Source organism: Danio rerio, chromosome 2 (assembly GCF_052040795.2).
Source record: "Danio rerio strain M-AB ecotype USA chromosome 2, GRCz13ab, whole genome shotgun sequence".
Classification (NCBI taxonomy): Eukaryota; Metazoa; Chordata; class Actinopteri; order Cypriniformes; family Danionidae; genus Danio; species Danio rerio.
Genome location: NC_141022.1, coordinates 33,532,302 through 33,550,814, shown reverse-complemented (window position 1 = coordinate 33,550,814; position 18,513 = coordinate 33,532,302). Strand labels below are relative to the sequence as shown.

Genomic DNA, 18,513 nt, shown 5'->3' with positions numbered 1-18,513 from the left:
AAATGTGTAAATGCATCAACCAAAATTGGAATGTGCATATTTTGAAAAAATGAAATTCACGAGGAACACATTAAATAATGTTTGTTGTATTGTCTGCAATAAATACAAATCAAAGCAAATTTAGAAATCTTTTTTTATTTGCGTTTCCCATGCAGTCTCTACTGATCTGTACTGATTATTGGGGTTGTAGACAGAGTACATTGTTACTGAGATTATAGCGGTTTATTAACTGTTAACGTTTTAGAATGTTTCCTCCAGTGTTTGGTAAATTACTAATGTATTTATATACTAATAAGGTCATTTGAATTGCAATAAAATTACTTTTCTAATTACTTTGTATGAAAGGCAACTTATTTAATGACTTGATTTAACATACTTCAAATCCATTTAAACCTAAACAAAAATGGTTTTCAGTTAAAAGACTTTACAGACTACTAATCTTTGTACATGTTGTAAATATGGACTTGAGCTTCACATTCACAAAAACTTTATTTTCTGTGAAAACATTTACTCAGAAACTGATAAAATTATAAAGGAATGGCAAGCAGTATTGTCAACTAAACTTGAAATATAATCTTCATTTAAGGGAAAGTTTACATGACTCCAATTTAATTCAAGTGAATAATATAAAGCTTAGAACAGTTTTCTTCAGTAAAGAATGCAGCACATTATTCATTTGAACATAATTTATTGAATATGCACTTATGGCATGTTTTGATGATCTCATGTCAATCATTGGCATCATCCAAATCATCAACACATCAAGACCACAAAAGGCAACAGGAAATACTTTCAATATTGCACTCCATTATTGGGAGGATCAAACCTCTAAAGTGACAAAGTCATAGAATGTTGAAAGGAAAGCAACAACACACAACAAATAAAATGTGTACACATAAATAGGTGACAGACCTTCTTATATAATCTTACAGTAACACATCATTTCATAATTAAAGTTAAATCTCTACTCAGTCATTATTGCAATCTCAAAAGATGGCAGTAAAATGTCATTAGGAAGGACTTGTAAATGTACAGCTTTCATCGTTCCAGAGGAACTACACAGAATTCATCAATCAGAACCAATTAGATTCCAGTCTTTGATTCGTTGTTGTTCGTCGACTCCTTGCGTTGAGCCAGAAAAGGGTACATGCACTTATCAGCCCCAATAAATTTGTACATGCACACAATGGCATCAAACGGCAAAACACTGCAAGACAACAGAACAAACCAAGTTTTACACAAAACCAAGAATACACTATAATTTGTGACCTTCAAAAATCAATGAACAGAAACACCATTTCAAACTATAGGTTTAATAACCAGTTTCTAAAAGCTCATTTTTGTCTTTGCCATGACAGTACATAATATTTACAAGATATAGCTTAGAGCATTTTTAATAGGTCAAGTAGGCAAATAGGAAAGACATTGGACAGTGTTCAAAAATTAATGGGTTATTAATATTTAAAACATTAAATTAAGAAATGGCTTTTATTCCAGCCAGACGGAAAATAAAGTAAAAAAAAACTGAGGAAATACTGTGAAATTTTCCTTGTCCGTAAACATCACCTTAGGTTAATTTCACAGAAGGGCTAATATTTCCTTTTATCTTCACTTATAAATGCTTTATACTTACGTTTTCATGAAGGTGACCATGTACATGACCCGAGGGGTGCAGATCATTGGCTGGTCTGTTAGTATGGCTCTCATAGCCTGTTTTACACAGTACTCTGGCTTCAGTGGAGGGAAAAATGGAGCCATTTCTTTCCTGTTAAAAAAAACAGTATATATAAAAATAAAAAAAATAAAAATAAATAATCAAATTAGTTTTTTGTCAACAGAAGTAAATTCTGGGCATGCGGTGAAAAGCACAAACCTAATTTTGCAGCCTTCAAACATGCCAGTGTCAACTAAAAAAGGACAGACGAGAGTCATCTTTATCCCATCCTTATCAGCTGCTTTCAGCTCATGGCTCAAAGACTCATGAAAGCCTATGGCTCCAAACTTGCTTGCGCAATAGTCCTACAACAAAAAAAAAAAAAAAAAAAAAAAAAAAGAGAAAAACTACATTTAATTGTTGACCAAAGTTTATTTATTTATTTATTATTATTATTTTTTAATCATTTTATATCTTGAGTAGTACAAAAAAAAATGAACCCCTGGGTAGAAGATGATTATGTGATCACATTGCAAGAATTAAGTGTTTGTAATTAAACTAGATTATATTTTCAGTTGGTTTTACAGTTCATGTAATTCAAAGATCTGTAAACCGACAAAATATACAACTTATGCAAACAGTACAGGTAAATGTTGGTCAAGCGGCAAACAAATACATTTAAGGGTTTTCATTTGCCTTTGATTGATTCTTCTAAACAAAGCTCTGTGTCAAAAAGCAAAATGTAATATAAATGTTTAATTCACAAATTTGTCAGTTATTGACACAGATCAGACAAAAGTAATCTATAACAAAGTAACCTAAAATGTCTAGAATACATTACACAATATATTTGCAACAGAACATGTAGTCCAATACGGATTAAATTTGCCAGCACTGTGTATATTATACTAGATATAAGATGGAAAGAAAATTTCTTACCTCCACACCAGCTGTTGTAAACAACCCCAAGGAGCTTGCTACAGTTACAATGTGTCCGTGATTCAGCTCCAGCATTTTTGGCAGGAACGCCTTTGTAGTCTGTAAATAAGATTATTCATACAAACAGAAGCAAGATCGTTGTTAAGTGAAAATAAACTTTAGAATGAAACTATATCACGCTTTCATAATTTATATAATATTTCAAATTAAATTTGGTGTAACTTTTTGTTAAAGATTAGTTCAAATATGAGGGTTAAAAAAGGAGGTTTCTTACTGGGTTAAAACCAGTACAATCTAATAAAGTAATGTCTCTGTGATAAAGATTTTTGATAAACAGAACATTGGTGAATCTTCACCTAGTATTAAAAGTTATCCTGGAGTGGCCAGTTCATCAACTTTATGAACTACTTCCGACATTAGGACTCAAATCTTATTCCGAATCTAAAAATGAATGTCAAGCATGAAGACTGGACAGGAACAGTGCTGATTTTACTGACCCAGAAGTGAGCATGGCAGTTGACCATCATTGTCCTTTCGATAAGCTCATCTGGGCAGTCAAGAAGATGTCGTCCTGACACGACTCCAGCATTGTTGATAAGCAGGTCAATGTCTCCCACCTCACTGCGAACCTTCTCTGCAGTCAAATACACACTCTCACGTTTACTGACATCACACATATACGTGTAAACCTTTGGCTGGAGAAGAGGCAATTCCTGAACTCTATCTGAAGACCCTGTAACACAAACACAGACATAAGGCAAAAATATTTGGAGAAAAAAAAAAAACTGCACACATACCTGGTTTTTATCCTACCTTAATTTAGGGTCATGTCATATTTTAATGGTTTCATGAAACATTTCAACAACTAGCTAATACACATGCATTGCCTAATGCAGTGATGTTAAAAACGAAAAGTAACATACAATTAACAAATCACCTAAATTATATATAAAAAGTAACTGCAAAAATATATAAAATAAGTCAATAAATACTAGATTAAAATAACTAATAAAACAGGTAATTAATTTACTAATATTCAAATGAAAAGACTAAAATATGACCAAACGGATTAAAACACACACTTACATAAACAACAACAAAGACATGTTTGAAAGACATTCAAAACAATTTAATAAGACATATGTGAAAAAACAAAAGTAGCACAAAACAAGCAAACAAACAAACAAACAAACACATTTAACGTTAACTTAGACCCAAGATTCTAGGGTCCGTGGCTTTAAGGTTAAGACCCCATTATATTGTTTTTACTGCACTAAATTCCAACATCAACAACAAATACACTGTTAGTTTACGCTTAAACTGACCGGTGGAGGGTTTCATTTGTCGGTAGATTTCTCGCGCCATCTCTGCAGTTTCTTCGTTACTCTGTCGGTTGATGTCCCACAGCACAAGGGTCGCTCGTCTGCGGGCAAACTCGAGCGCAAACAGCCGCCCGAGACCGCTTCCAGCTCCGGTAATAACGCACACTTGGCCCTCCACACTCTTCTCCCGTGGACGAATAAACCATTTAGCACCGGCCAGTACGAACGACCAGATTATTTTAAAAGTGACCACGAACAACTCGGTGGCGATATTCATGGTGTTTCAACTCGACAAACTAAACAAACTAAATCGACAAGAAATGAAACTAGATAAGAAATCAAACCGCAAACGTGATAAAAGAAACACCCTGTTTAACCAAAATCTGCACCCCTCAGCATCCACGAAATCTGCCCAAAACAATGTGTTTTTGAGGAGCTACAGCTCTTTAAATATGCTCCAACTCACTGGGCTTCACAACTTTCCACGCGTGTGTCCGCCTGTTATGCAAAGTAACCAAAACTTCTGCGTCAAATGCGTGTACACCTTTACGAGGCTGAGCGCATATTTACAGGATTTATATTAATTATTAAATATTACCGTGAGCAGAAAAATGCTTAATAGCAAAATAACTAGAATATAATGTTTTAAAATGCAGGCATATACTTGAAGACCTCGTATTTTACCGGAAGTAAGAAGGACCTGCCTTATAAGACCTTACTGCGCATGCGTAGAAGCCTCTTTTACTGTAGGGATAATGGCGGGTGAAACGTAAGTTGATAACCGTGCGGTGAAATCTTCTTCCATCCGTTTAGTTATTGCTCTTTTTATAGTTATAAGAAACAAAATGAACATCGCATATATGCTTAACGCTTAAGATGTGAAAATTGCCAAGTATGCGGTGTGATTAATCAATACATTTCGCATGATTGTCCGTGTAGCCCATCGGCTGATTCGGGCAGCAACGTGTGAAGCAACAGTTTATGAAATTACATTAAAACATGTCCAGATCAGCAGTTCTGTAGGAGAAAAATGCCAAAGTGTGGCGCGTTGTTACAAAATACTCTAGTATATCCAATATTTATCAACTGTCATTAGCTAGCTGCTAACTTGAAGGCATGATGCTACCGCGCTAGCATATTTTAATAAATATATGCTTAAGTCTAATGTTCGGCTGATTAACTGTACCGTGTAGATTAAGCAAACCATATTTATGCTGTTTGGTCTTTGGCAAGGTTGTGTTAAATACTGGTTTTCTGACACTATACATAATGGTCGTGCAGGTTACAGTCAGCATCTGACTTGTATGCTGTTTAAATATTAGTGTGGTGTAGTTTATATATTTACTTCTTATTTTTGTTACAACTGTGACGATATCCCTGTCTGTATGTCAAAGGTGCTTACTAGGAAATGACATGTGCTGTTATTCTTATTTAGGAAGAAGAAGATTCCCTCAGTCCCAGAAAGCCTCTTGAAGAGGCGACAGCGGTTCGCTGCCATCAGGGCCGTACGTCTGAAGAAAGCGAAGGCTGACAAGAAGGTTGGTGGTTTAGTGTTATCCATTTTATTTATTCTTTTAATTTATAAACGAAGGCTCATTTTTTCAAAAGTATTAATGTGGCCAAATCTGCTCTCCCTTAGGCCAGCAAAGTCACCAGGAAGCTCATCTTCAAGAGAGCTGAAGCTTACCACAAGGAGTACAAGCAGCTGTACAGGCGTGAAATCCGCATGAGCAGGATGGCTCGTAAGGCTGGAAACTATTACGTCCCGGCTGAGCCCAAACTGGCTTTTGTCATCAGGATCAGAGGGTAAACTTTTGACTTTCCAGTGCTGGTTCTGTTAATCCGTCACAGATTGTGGTTAATGATGTTGCTCTTTTTTCCCCGTCTTATCGACTATGCTGATTCCTCTTGAAAATAAGCCAAATCCTCTGAAACCACCACGAATATCAATTTGAATAAACTCAAACTGTCTTTTGGAAGTTGCTTGATTGGGATGCTTTGTCTGTCCTCAGTATCAATGGTGTCAGCCCTAAAGTGCGCAAGGTGCTTCAGCTGCTTCGTCTCCGCCAGATCTTCAACGGTGTCTTTGTCAAACTGAACAAGGCCTCCATCAACATGCTCCGAATTGCAGAGCCCTACATTGCCTGGGGGTACGTAAAGCTGATATTTAGGTTAATGTTTCAATTGTGATTGTCATTGCTTTATTTTCTGCCGTCTTATGGTTTATTACCATTATTCAAGATTAGGAAAGATCAATTGAAAAAATAAACATTCAGTACACAAATTAGGATATTTTAGACAGCTTCATTTTGCCAGCACAACAATGGATGAGACAGAAAAGGAACCGAAAACATTCTATGTCACTCAAGTGGTACAACTATAAGCATATAAAGCTCCAAGAAGACTTGTTTGTGTATGTCCTTATCAGTCTTGTCAGGTCTCGGCTTGCATCCTGTTGCTCATAATAAACGCACACATTGATGAGAGAGAAAACATTCACAAATAAACTAGTTTAAATTGTTTTGGTTATGTTTTTCGTGTAATTACAGTTGAACCACTGGAGTCAGATTGGATGTTTTGAGTGTTTTTAGTTTGTTTTTGAACTTTAAATGTCTCAAGACTTTGCAGTTTATAGAGGTTTTAAATTTTATATAAAGATAAAAGATTTAGAGATCTAAATTTTTAATTTGGGTCAGTAGATGAAGATCTCTGGTGTTTGGATTGATATGATTGGTGAATTATTAACAGTATTATAATTTTGGGTTATTTTTTGCAAGAGTGCAATAAATTGTAACCGTAAAGACTGTTAGAAAAGTTTATGTAACATTTTTAAGAGAAAAATTTCAACAAAATATTATCCTATTTAGTGGCACAAAAAAAATCCAAACATTTTACAATTCAATGTATTTTTCTAAAAAGCCTTGTCATGGGACACCAATCTACATATTCATTTTGTGGGAGTCTCATGGATAATTTTAAGCACTTGTAACCCACACAAACATGAGTATCTTAACCCCTGAACCAGCATTTCCCTAACAAAAGTTGTCCCACTTGCACTGGGTTTTTCCGGTGCAGGTCTCAGGTCAGACAAGCAGTTTAAACCAACAGAGAACTGAAGCTTTGGACCTGTTGACAGCCATGCGTTCAGCAAAAATGGTTTAATTAGTTATTAAAACTAATCTGCAAAATTAAATAGTGAATTTATTAGTTTTCTTGTTATTTAATTAGTCCTCAAATTATGATTTGTAATTAGGGCTGCATGATTCTGGATAAAATGAGAATGACAATTTGTTTTGCTTAATCAAGATCTTGATTTTCTCATGATTCTGTAGGTGTAAAATAACAATAATAGCCTACTCATATTAACCTTTATTTCTTGTAAAACAAAATCTAATAATATTAGGCCTATGCATAGGTCTATTGTTGGTTAAAAGGCTAAATTTTGTATAGACTTGAGACTGTGTACTTGAACAGACCATAAATTTGTCCACAGTCTAGTGATGACATCAAAATATAGCTATTTATAGTTCTAAAGTTGAATTGTGTTTGAAACAAATGCTTGCAATATGTTATACTTGTACTTTTTTTATCCTATGTACTTTTTAACTGGTAAAATCAGACATTTGTTATTATCAGTTTCCTTGTTGGATTATATTCAATCCTGTATAGGTTACAGAAGTTGTACTGACACTGTTAAATGTTTATTCTCATGCACAGCACTGTTTGCTTTAAAGGAAAAACCATATCATTTGCTTGTAGTAATCTTTACTCTAAAATGTGATCTGATCATTTAAATGTGTGCACTTCCAGTTCGCAGCGTGTGGCTCATGGCTGCTTTAACTGTGAGAGAAAAAAACAAATAAATGCAAATCATAATTTGTACCCAGATGGTTCCCGATTAAAGAGCCAAACCTTCAAAACAATAAGCAAAATTATATTTACACCTTTATCACCTTTTGACACCTTTTCACAGCCTATGCCGGTTCTGTTCACTAAAATAAAACTTTAATTTGCTGCTGTGTGCATCCTCTCCTTGGTAAACAAACAGTGCGTCAGCTCGTGTGATGTCACGGCAGCATATAGGTCATTACATGAAGACAGAAATTACATTTTTGGGTGAATTATACCTTTTATAAATACAGCATGCTGACTCTTAACAGCTTTTGGAGTCTGTCAATGTTCATGAGAGAATATATATATATATATACATATATACATATATACATACATACATACATATAAAACAAAGACCACCTTTATGCTTCTCTCCTGACTTGGCTTTATTGTAGAAATTGAGATTGCGATCTTTTAATGGTTAATCGTGCAGCCCTGCTTGCCATTTTTATATACATTAATTGCATTATAACAGCTGGTAGCTCTCCTGTAATCACATCACAGGCCACAGGTTAAAAAGCACTGCAATGTGATTTGAGGGATTGAGTACATTTTTTGGTGACGGTTTCTTAAAGTAGTTAACAGTAGTCTTGAGTAGCTTAATAACCTGTTAAAATGTTTTTTTCCTCTTATTTTTCATAGCTACCCCAACCTTAAATCAGTGCGGGAGCTCATCTACAAGCGTGGATTTGGCAAGATCAAGAAGCAGCGCATTGCTCTGACAGACAACTCTCTCATTGAGAAGACCCTTGGTAAGGACAAGCTACCTGAACACTAGCTGTGGCTTCAGCAGCATTTATACGGGCTCACTCTGATGGTTTTCATCTCTCCAGGTCAGTGTGGAATCATCTGCATTGAGGATCTCATCCATGAGATCTACACTGTTGGGAAGAACTTCAAGGCTGCCAATAACTTCCTTTGGCCATTCAAATTGTCCTCTCCTCGTGGTGGCATGAACAAGAAGACCACTCACTTTGTGGAGGGAGGCGATGCAGGAAACAGGGAGGACCAGATCAACAGACTCGTCAGGAGGATGAACTAGAAACACGTGGTGAGCACCAGACTGCAGTAGATGCTTTGTTCTTCAGTAGTTTGACAGTTGTTCATTTACTTTTGTAGACCAGGTGATAAGAGCGAAGTGTTCTAGTGTAAGAAGTGCTGGTAATTTGCATATTGTGTGCTGTACTGCCTGTTCATTTCTATTAATTGATCTCAGAAACATGACCTTTAGGGAGTACTTCTATAGTTTTATTACTGGCCAACCACAGTAGAATTTAATGGAGGATTTAAAGCAGTGGTCACCAAACTTGTTCTTGGAGGGCGGGTGTCCTGCAGATTTTAGCTCCAACCCTAATCAAAAACACCTGAATAGGCTAATCAAGGTCTTACAAGGTATACTTGAAACATTCAGGCAGGTGTGTTGAGGCAAGATGGAGCTAAACCCTGTAGGGACACCGGCCCTCCAGGACCAGGATTGGTGACCCCTGATTTAAAGCATCACCCAACAAGCTGTTGGAAATTAATCAGATTTAAAACAAATGTTAGGGCTGTTGAATCTGCTTTTCTGCTAAGAACTTCTATTGATACCCCCTCTTTTTCTTTTTTTCTTCAGGTTTTTGGAACATTCTCTGCTGTTGGTCTGTGAAGAAAATAAAATCATTTACACACACACTGGTTTTGAGATTTATTTCTTGGCATCTGTTTATTGTGACACTTCAGTTTCTACTGATATGCACTGTGAAGCATGAGTCTCTGAAGTCAAAACGCATCAAAGATGCTACATATTGCCACATCTAAAGAAGCAACTTGCTATTAAACCAGTTTGAGATGAGAATGATGCCTTAAAGAACATGCCCATAGTGTCTTGTACAAACATTTATTTGTTTAATGGTGGTTCTATGTTTCTGGAACAATGCAGTCACTATTTCAAAGAAAAGATGTACAGCTATAAACAATGTCACATTGATATACAAACTAGAATCCGAACTTAATGAAAAACAAATTTGATATATGCAGAAATAAGTCTGTAATTTCTGAATGTAGATACAATAGTCAAGTTGTTTTGATGAAATCTGCTCAACGCTTGTGCAAGAAGATGATCGTGCAGTGCTTATTTCAGGGTTGTTTCCTCACCTTTTGATTTGACTGACAGACAATGGTTTTCACATATTTTAACATTAGGGTTTTCAAGATTATATTAAAAAACCTGAGAACATAATTATTTTTGCATATTTGTCTCTATAAAAAGTAGGACTTTCTGTACAGACTTGTCTGAACCAAACCAAAGATCTTAACGCCTTCTCATAAATGACTGTTTATGAAAAGGCACCGATTTGAATACTTAAAGCAGGATTTGTATTCCTGCCTAGTTTGTTTTAAAAACCACTTAAGTACAATTGACATCACACAACCTGTGTTTCTACACTAAATTGATGTAGCGGATAATGTCTTGAATGTACAATTAATATACAAATCATACAGTCACTCAAGCTTCTCCACTTTGTTGACGTCCATTTGACCTCCCTGTTGCCTGGGCAAACCGTATTGCACATCAGGAGAGGAACATAACAAAAAAAAAAAAACATTCTTAAAATGTACAATATTCCCATCCAGTCAAGCTGACATCTCATAGAAATAAAGTGCCATTTCCTTCATCCAGCAGAGGGCATAGTTGATTTACTATGGCCATCATAGGTTTCCCTCGGCTGATTCTGAATTGAAGGCAACATAAACAGTGATCTTTCCATACAGATTCACTGATGTGGAGAGTTGCCCACAGCAGTAAACATGCTAACTATTATTCAAATTATGTCTTTCTAAAAAATGCTATGGCTCATCTATACTGAGTGATGCAAACTGAAACACATGCTCATGTAGATATTATATTTAGAACTGATGTGTTTTGTTCTTGGAAGTTTAACTTCTATTAATTACTCAGGAACAGTTAAAAGTTCAATAAGGAATTTGATTTGATCTCTGTGGGGAGAATTGAAAACTGCTTCTCCTGTGACCACTGAGGAATATTGCTTAGCAGAAAAAATGTCAAATGAAGGCATATTTTGGTCAAAAAAAATTTCTTTCAAGTCTAACAGCCAATTTCCACTGGTAGCACTTTGGTCAGAACTATTGAACCAACCCAACACAAATTTGACCGTGATTAGTCTTTAAAAAACTGTTAAGTGGGCTGCAAATCTACAATGAACAGTTGTGGTCTTATCGCAGTTGCCTGAATCAATGATTTAAAAGATATATGATTTAGCTAGCTAATCCCTCACATGGAGGGTCATACTGTTACAAAATAACAACGTTAGAACAAATAGAGTGTGTTTTGTTCTGTAACGTCCTCCCTCTGAATGAATATCACTAAGCTCCTGGAGTCGAGAGCAGACCTTGTCTCTCAGGATCATAATTCAATCTCTGCAGCTCTGCAGTCCAATAATGTTGAAGAAAGACAGAAGAAAATCCTCTTCACTACATCAGTATGCCTCTTTCTGTCCACATACTCGGATGCTTTTGTTCTGTGAATAATGCAGCTCACATGCTAGTTTCACACGGCGGTGAGCGACCTCCATCCCCTGAAGATTTTAAGATATCGGGGGAAAGGAGGTGGTTGTCCACCTTCTGTCCACTTTGAATGTTGTCCTCTGCTCCGACGGCACCAGCCGTGGCAGAAGCACAGTTTTGTGCACTTTTAGGGGACGTGGGAGTAACAGCGGCTCTATCGACGTGGTTTCTCCCTCTTTGGCTTTCAGAAGACGATAGGCTGAACCCTGGAGAGCTCGTGGCTCCGTCCCCTTCAGTAGCCCTGGGGCTTTGGCGAGGAGAACCTGCCAGCAGTAATGGGTCACATACTGGGACCTTTGGTGTCAAAGTGGCTACATCATCCGTCACCACTAAGTGCAAGTTAGACGCCCCTTCCTCTGCAGATTCAGTGAAATTCACTTTGAGTCCTTTTAGTTTGACTTGGTTACCTTGAGGAGGGCTTCTCACATTTTCGTCACTTTGATCGAAGCTTTGGTTCTCCTCGCCCTGTGACATGGTGCTGCTGCCATCTGACTTGCATGGGACAAACTCATAGAGGCCTTCTTTGATGATGGTGGGCTGCTTTGCTCGCTTCTCCAGGGAGGTGATCTGGCTGAGGTCGAGCGGCGGAGGAGCGCGTGGATGCCTTCCTGCAAAATTAGGAAGAAGTGCGCTTCTTTCGACTTCACTGATGTCTGTGGCACAGCTAGCAAAACTGTCCACACTGGACAGGCTTCTGATCTCAGTGACGGGTTTTTCTTTGAGCCGTGGTTCACACTGCACAACCTTCATCTCCATCTCTTCTTCTCTACCAACAACGGTGCTCACTTTGCTAGCTGAAGGTCCACTGCTGCTCATGGACGAGGCGGCCGTCATCTGGTTGTACATTTGCTCAAGAGATTTTGCGTTCAACCGTTGAGGACTTGGAGTAGATCTGAAAACTCGTTCTGGAGAAGCCAACTGGCCAACTTCTTGATATTTGGAATCAAAGCCTTTTGAACCCAATTCAGAGTTAGGGTTCTTCTGATAGTTCCAGCGACTGGGTGAAAGGTGGTTGTCTGCGGCCTTGTCCTCATTCTTTTCTATCACAACGTCCAGCAATTCCATATTGCGTGCGAAGGCATCTTTTAGGTTCATCGATACAATGCTCCCGTTCCTCTTGGCCCTTTCAAGAGCTTCCCTTCTCTTGATTGCCTTTTCTTGACGCTTCTGTTCTTTGTAGAACTCAGAGAAGTTGTTGACGATAATAGGAATGGGCAAAGCAATCACTAATACGCCAGCAATACAACAGAGTCCACCTACTATTTTGCCTAGAAGAGTTTGGGGATAGATATCTCCATAACCCACAGTCGTCATGGTGATTGTTGCCCACCAGAACGAAGCGGGAATACTAGTGAATTTTGTGGCATCTTCATCTTTTTCAGCAAAGAACACTAGACTGGAGAAGATCATGATGCCCATGGCTAAAAACAAAATCAACAGTCCGAGTTCATTATAGCTTCTTCTCAGCGTGAAGCCAAGAGACTGGAGACCAGTTGAGTGTCTGGCAAGTTTCAGGATTCTCAGGATTCTCATGATCCGGAAGATCTGAACCACCCTGCGCACATTCTGGAACTGGAGGACACTCTTGTTGGACTCGGTAAGAAATATTGTGACATAGTAAGGGAGGATGGCCAGGAGATCAATGACATTCAGTGGTCCTTTGAAGAACTTCCACTTGTTGGGAGAAGACAAAAAGCGGAGAAGATACTCCATCGTGAACCAGGCGATGCAAACGGCTTCGACGTGGGCCAGGTTTGGGTTGTCATTGGACTGTCCAAATTCATCAATCACTTGTAACTCTGGCAGTGTATTTAGCGACAGTGCAATGGTTGAGAGGATGATGAACAGAATTGATATTATAGCCAAAACCTGGGGGGAAACAAAAAATAGTTTAGTGATATGACATTAAAACATTTATATAAGTTCATTTGCCAACATAACAAAGATTTCTGACATATAAGGCTTTGCATTACGAAAATATCAAATGGACAAAAATTGAAGAATTTGTAAGCAATTATAAATATAAACTTATAATAAAAATGGATTAATTTATTCCAAAGCAATATTATTATACACCTTTAAATATAGACATGTTACTGACTTAACTCCCTTCTGTATCAGGGTCGCCACTAAAAACATATTGTATAATTACATTTATTATATATTTATTATATTAACAAATATTGCTATTTACAATATATGAATAATATACTTATTCTGTAAAACTATAGTTAATGTATACATTTTTCCCTTTGAAGACAGTATTTGTACTAATTGAGTAACTGTAGTAAAATATTATTCAGGTATCTTAGTTATTTAGCTATTTTCCCTAATTTTTGACGTAACTTTGACCACAATATACGCATAAACAACCTCTTTTGTAGTTACTCAATTTGAGTGTATTTAAACTGAACCAAAATAGGCTGAAATCACCTACAATGTTTTCTCCAATGATAAAAGTAATTAATTTACAGATGAGTGACATTTGTTGGATTTTGAACTGTAAAGCCACACTGTAAAAAAAAAATCGTTATTCTATGTTATGTTATTTTTTTTTTCGGCAGCTGGGGTGAAACATGAAATAACAGATATCAAATTACAGAGATTTCCTTACATTTAAATTTTCTGTAAATTTCAGTAATTTACCATCTATTATTTTTCGGTAAATTTCTGTAATTTAAGGGTCGTTATTTTATTTTGTTTTTTAGCACACCAGCTGCTGGAACAAACTTAAAATGACCGATTATTGTACAGTGAAATGTAGATGAGATTGTGCCCTTTTTCATAATGCAATCCACATCGCCTGTTCTCTCATTCTCCAACTGCACATCAATTCACAAATGGCTTTGACAAGCCCGTATTGATCAGCTGCTTTGTTAGAATATGGAGATTTTCCCGTGAGGTTTTTCTAACTCATCCTGCAAGGTAATCAAATAACCCTGATCAGACTGAGTTACTTGTCTGGATATTATATTGCATTTCATCAGATTAGTTTCACTTTTTGCTGCATTAAAGGTATAGGAGACATCACATTCTTACACACACACACACAAAAAAAAGAATATATATATAAATATATCTTTTTTAAAAGATGTCTAATAGTCGACTAAACAGTCATCTTGGCTGAAACAAGGCTAAATTTGGGCTGTCAGTGAAAATCTAACAGACGTCTAGGAATAGCCCAAAACTAGACTAGTCATCTATTAAACAGAAATGAATGACTACACATAAAGTCTGTCTAATCTCTATTTGACAACTAGTCTGGATTTGGGCTCTTCTTAGATTTTTATTAGATTTTCACTGACAGCCCAAGTTTAGCCTTGTTTTAGCCAAGCTGTGTACATTTAGATGTCTATTAGACATCTATTTACACACAAAATTGTTTGCTGGGATGGTTTGGAAAGTTCTAAATTGAAACGACAACAACAAAAAGGAATTCAAAACAATCAGATACCTTTTAATTAGACTATAAACAGCTACTTTTGCACTACAAAATTAAAAAAATATTTGCCATAAGAAAATTGGAAATAAACTAAAGATTATTTAGGTATGTTTTACAAAACAAATCAAGTAGCACTACTTAAAAAAAAAAAAAAAAAAAAAAAATATATATATATATATATATATATATATATATATATATATATATATATATATATATATATATATATATATATATATTATATTATATTATATTTAATTCAATCTGTTACCTTCAATTTTTTTAACTAATAATCTGTTTTGATTTTCTATCTGAATTTGCTAGCACTTTCTGAGTGAAAACTTTCTACAACAGAGGGTCTAATGTCCATTCATTTTCCATCATGTTCTACATATTCTCTCTTAGAACTGAAGACGGTTGTTGAAAATTGTATGAATTTCCCACGTTTTCAGTCTTTTCATAATTCCATCCATTTACAACATTCTAATCTATCCTATTTCTATCTACCATTCTTTCACAGTAGATAGATACAGAAGATGCAGACAATGTAGTTCAATTGGTCAAATATTTTAAATAAATGAGTATTTAGGAAGTACATATGTTACATATTAACAACTGTACTGCCACTGTGCCCTTATAGATTATAATCTCATCCTCAAAGACAAAACAAACTATGACGTGCTACGAAAGACACTGAGCAATAAATTGAGGAACAGTTACTCATTCACCGGTCCTGCATTAAGAGGGGATTAATAATGATCCTGCGTGGAGAATAAAACGCTGACCTTCACAATGTCCTGTCATTGTGTACCACGCAAATACCCTTATGAAAGAGATGGCATAACAGACTTTCAACATACTCAGCACATTTTTATATCAACTTCCTCACCATATTACCCCAAAATTAAATCGGACAACTTTGAAGTCTTATCAAGCCATCAGAACAGTCCTTAAAATATATATAAGCCACAAAGGAATGGAGGATTTAGCTGATTTCACACAATCGGCAACCATGACACAATTTGCCAACCCACTATTTCCTTACAAGTGTGCCTAATATTACAATGTTTAAGGAAGACTAAAGAGATTAGGGGTTGATTCTTCCCTTGTGGGGGTAGGGGAAAGACTGAGTAACTGCTCCTAACCTTTCTATATCCTTACTATAGATAGAAACTCAATCCTATTACAATTATCCTGAAATGTCCTCCCACACAGATGACAATGTGAACACCTTTCGCAAGGTCCATACAAGAGTGAAAAATGTCACCATGTTCTGATTACAAAGGGCGAACTTGGGTTAAGTTAAAAATCTATGAAAGCTTAACCAACAAATGACCTTTCAACCATTAGGAAAACCTTATAGAGGTGCATCTGAACAGTGCAACCTGCTACACCAATGTCATCTGTGTAGTAAAACAAAGTGCTTTGTTGTAATCGATTACCCAAGTATTGAGTGTTGCTCGTGTGTGTTAAACTACTGGTGAGGCAGACTAAATAATGCTGAGGTCAAACGGGAGGCATGCAGTGATTGATATTGTGTAATGCTGTATAAATTTCAGGAAAGGGCTCTGAATAGCCTCTCGCTATAGGCTGTGATTGGCATGGCATGACGCAGGGATTGTTCTGCCAGGTTGACTGGCGTCTGGCTGTGACCAAGAGACCTTAAGTCCAGTCAGAGGTTGATGTAGCCATAAAGATGAGAGTTTTAAAAGAGCTGATTTTTTAATCCCCGGTGAGAGGAAATGCTACAGGACATGGCAATAGTCCATCCAAATGAGATCTGGTCCAATTCAGCCGGAAAACACTTGAAATTATTGCGGAAATGAATCCCATTGAATTTCTCTGAACTCTGTGTCTGATCTGAACCAAATTCCTAATAATGACATAATGAACAAGCTGAAATCTTGTCTGTCAGAGGACTCCAAATATTTTTTAGAGAGAAAAAACAAGCACATCAAAATAATCCCATGAAGATGGACCAATACATGAAATGCAATATGAGTTGCTAATGATGATGGTTAATTCAGGGAATTCAATGAACTTTTTACAATAACATCTCAACATGCAGTAAATAACAAAAAGCGATTTTTTTTACAGCATCATTTTTTTAACAACATTTATTAACCTTTATTAATGTTACAGTTGAAGTCAGAATTAGTAGCCCCCCTGAATTATTAGCCCCCCTGTTTATTTCCCCCAATTTCTGTTTAACCCATTTCTAATCATAATAGTCTTAATAGCTCGTCTCTAAAAACTGATTTATTTTATCTTTGCCACGATGACAGTAAATATTTTACTTGATATTTTTCAAGACACTTAAAGGCTTTACTAGGTTAATTAGGTTAACTAGGCAGGTTAGGGTAATTAGGCAAGTTATTGTATAATGATGGTTTGTTCAGTAGACTATAGAAAAAAAAAATGCTTAAAGGGGCTAATAATTTTGACCTTAAAAGGGATTTAAAAAAAATTAAAAACTGCTTTTATTCTGGCTGTGTGGCCAGAATAGGTGACCATGACAGGTTATACAAGTTATTTTACACGAGACTGAACAGTGTTGTGAAGGATACTGAGAGTTATCCAAGGTGAATTCTGTGCAAAAGAGGTATTGAAGGTTAAATATTGTACTGGAGGTATTTAAGGTTGAAGCAATCAGTGGAACATGGTTGTGATACATTTATAGTAAACATTATTTTCCTTTTTGAGTTCTTGTAAGTTGGAGTTTAGGTAAAGTCTCTGGTGCATAAGAGAGAAGAGTGTTTCTACTGGTGGTTTATCAAGCCCACTCACTTGTATGAAGCATAATTTAAAATGCACAATGTTGCTAAGAGAAATGGAGTGATTAAAAATGCTTATTTATTTATGCTTGGTTATTTTAACAAATGATTATAGCTAATGTTAACAAAATTTAGTTTACTGTGAAGTATTACCTTACTTCTAATTCCACAATATTTACTTATACAATGTTTGTATTATTGTTTTATTTCAACAATATTTTGCATTAAATTTGCATTGTTTGGCCCTTTTAAAATACTTTTCCCATAAATACATTAATTTACAAATGACAGGTTTTTATTGTATTCATTAATACACTGCTTTTATATTATTTTATATTATAAACAATAAGTTACAGAAACAGCGCTACTAATTTACTTCTTAAAAATTCTCTGAAAACATAATCACATTGCTGTCACACCTTATAACAGCTCTATGATGAAACAGCACTAAAATCAGAGCGGTGTTCTGACTTTATGGTGACTTTAAGTTTGAAGGACATGAATTCCCTGCCCAATGTGTCGCTGTGGTCAACTCATTAATCACTGTTTCACTGAAGAGAGAAAAAAAAACATGTATATGAAGGTACGTCACAGTTTAATGCCTCTGCTGACACATGCAGTAGGGCTGTATTTGACAGGAGCGATAAGTACTGAAGGAGAAAGGCAGGAGGATTAGTTGACTGTCCTCATCTGTGGATCTGTATAAACGTGATTACATGGGCAGTGATCTCAACAACGCAGGGAGATTTCTGGCATTAGACCAGGGCTTACGCATATAGGGAAGCACTGGAAGCACCAAGAGATCCTTCAAGTCACCTAACTCTAATTGAACTCTATCTTTAAGGAAAGGTACTGCCCTGCTGATATCACAAACACTTTTGTTTGATAATAATTTAATAATAATAATGAGGAGGTACGTTTATG

At 36.2% G+C, this 18,513-nt stretch overlaps 3 protein-coding genes and 1 non-coding gene across 5 annotated transcripts in view; 2 read left to right on the top strand and 2 right to left on the bottom strand.

The window, feature by feature from the left end:
- Positions 1–671: 671 nt before the first annotated feature.
- On the bottom strand, positions 672–4,316 carry rdh10b (retinol dehydrogenase 10b). The gene is given in 6 exon segments (NM_201331.1): positions 672–1,207; positions 1,634–1,765; positions 1,874–2,019; positions 2,594–2,692; positions 3,091–3,326; positions 3,919–4,316. Coding segments are annotated over 6 exon segments (1,011 nt in total). The 5' UTR covers positions 4,193–4,316; the 3' UTR covers positions 672–1,083.
- Positions 4,317–4,651: 335 nt separating this feature from the next.
- Positions 4,652–9,478, top strand: rpl7 (ribosomal protein L7). Its single transcript, NM_213644.2, is given in 7 exon segments — positions 4,652–4,684; positions 5,351–5,453; positions 5,555–5,721; positions 5,928–6,065; positions 8,452–8,561; positions 8,643–8,860; positions 9,422–9,478. Coding segments are annotated over 6 exon segments (741 nt in total). The 5' UTR covers positions 4,652–4,670; the 3' UTR covers positions 8,852–8,860; positions 9,422–9,478.
- On the top strand, positions 5,767–5,856 carry LOC137488416 (small nucleolar SNORD12/SNORD106). Its single transcript, XR_015479322.1, has one exon. It is a non-coding gene; the product is annotated as a small nucleolar SNORD12/SNORD106 (small nucleolar RNA).
- The window catches only part of kcnb2a (potassium voltage-gated channel subfamily B member 2a), a 34,350-nt gene continuing 24,483 nt past the window's right edge, over positions 8,647–18,513 (bottom strand). For both annotated transcript variants that reach the window (XM_087240949.1, XM_087240948.1), the window contains exon 3: positions 8,647–13,242. In XM_087240949.1, coding sequence (XP_087097075.1) covers positions 11,344–13,242 — 1,899 coding nt within the window. In that variant the 3' untranslated portion in view covers positions 8,647–11,343. The remainder of the gene's footprint in view (positions 13,243–18,513) is intronic.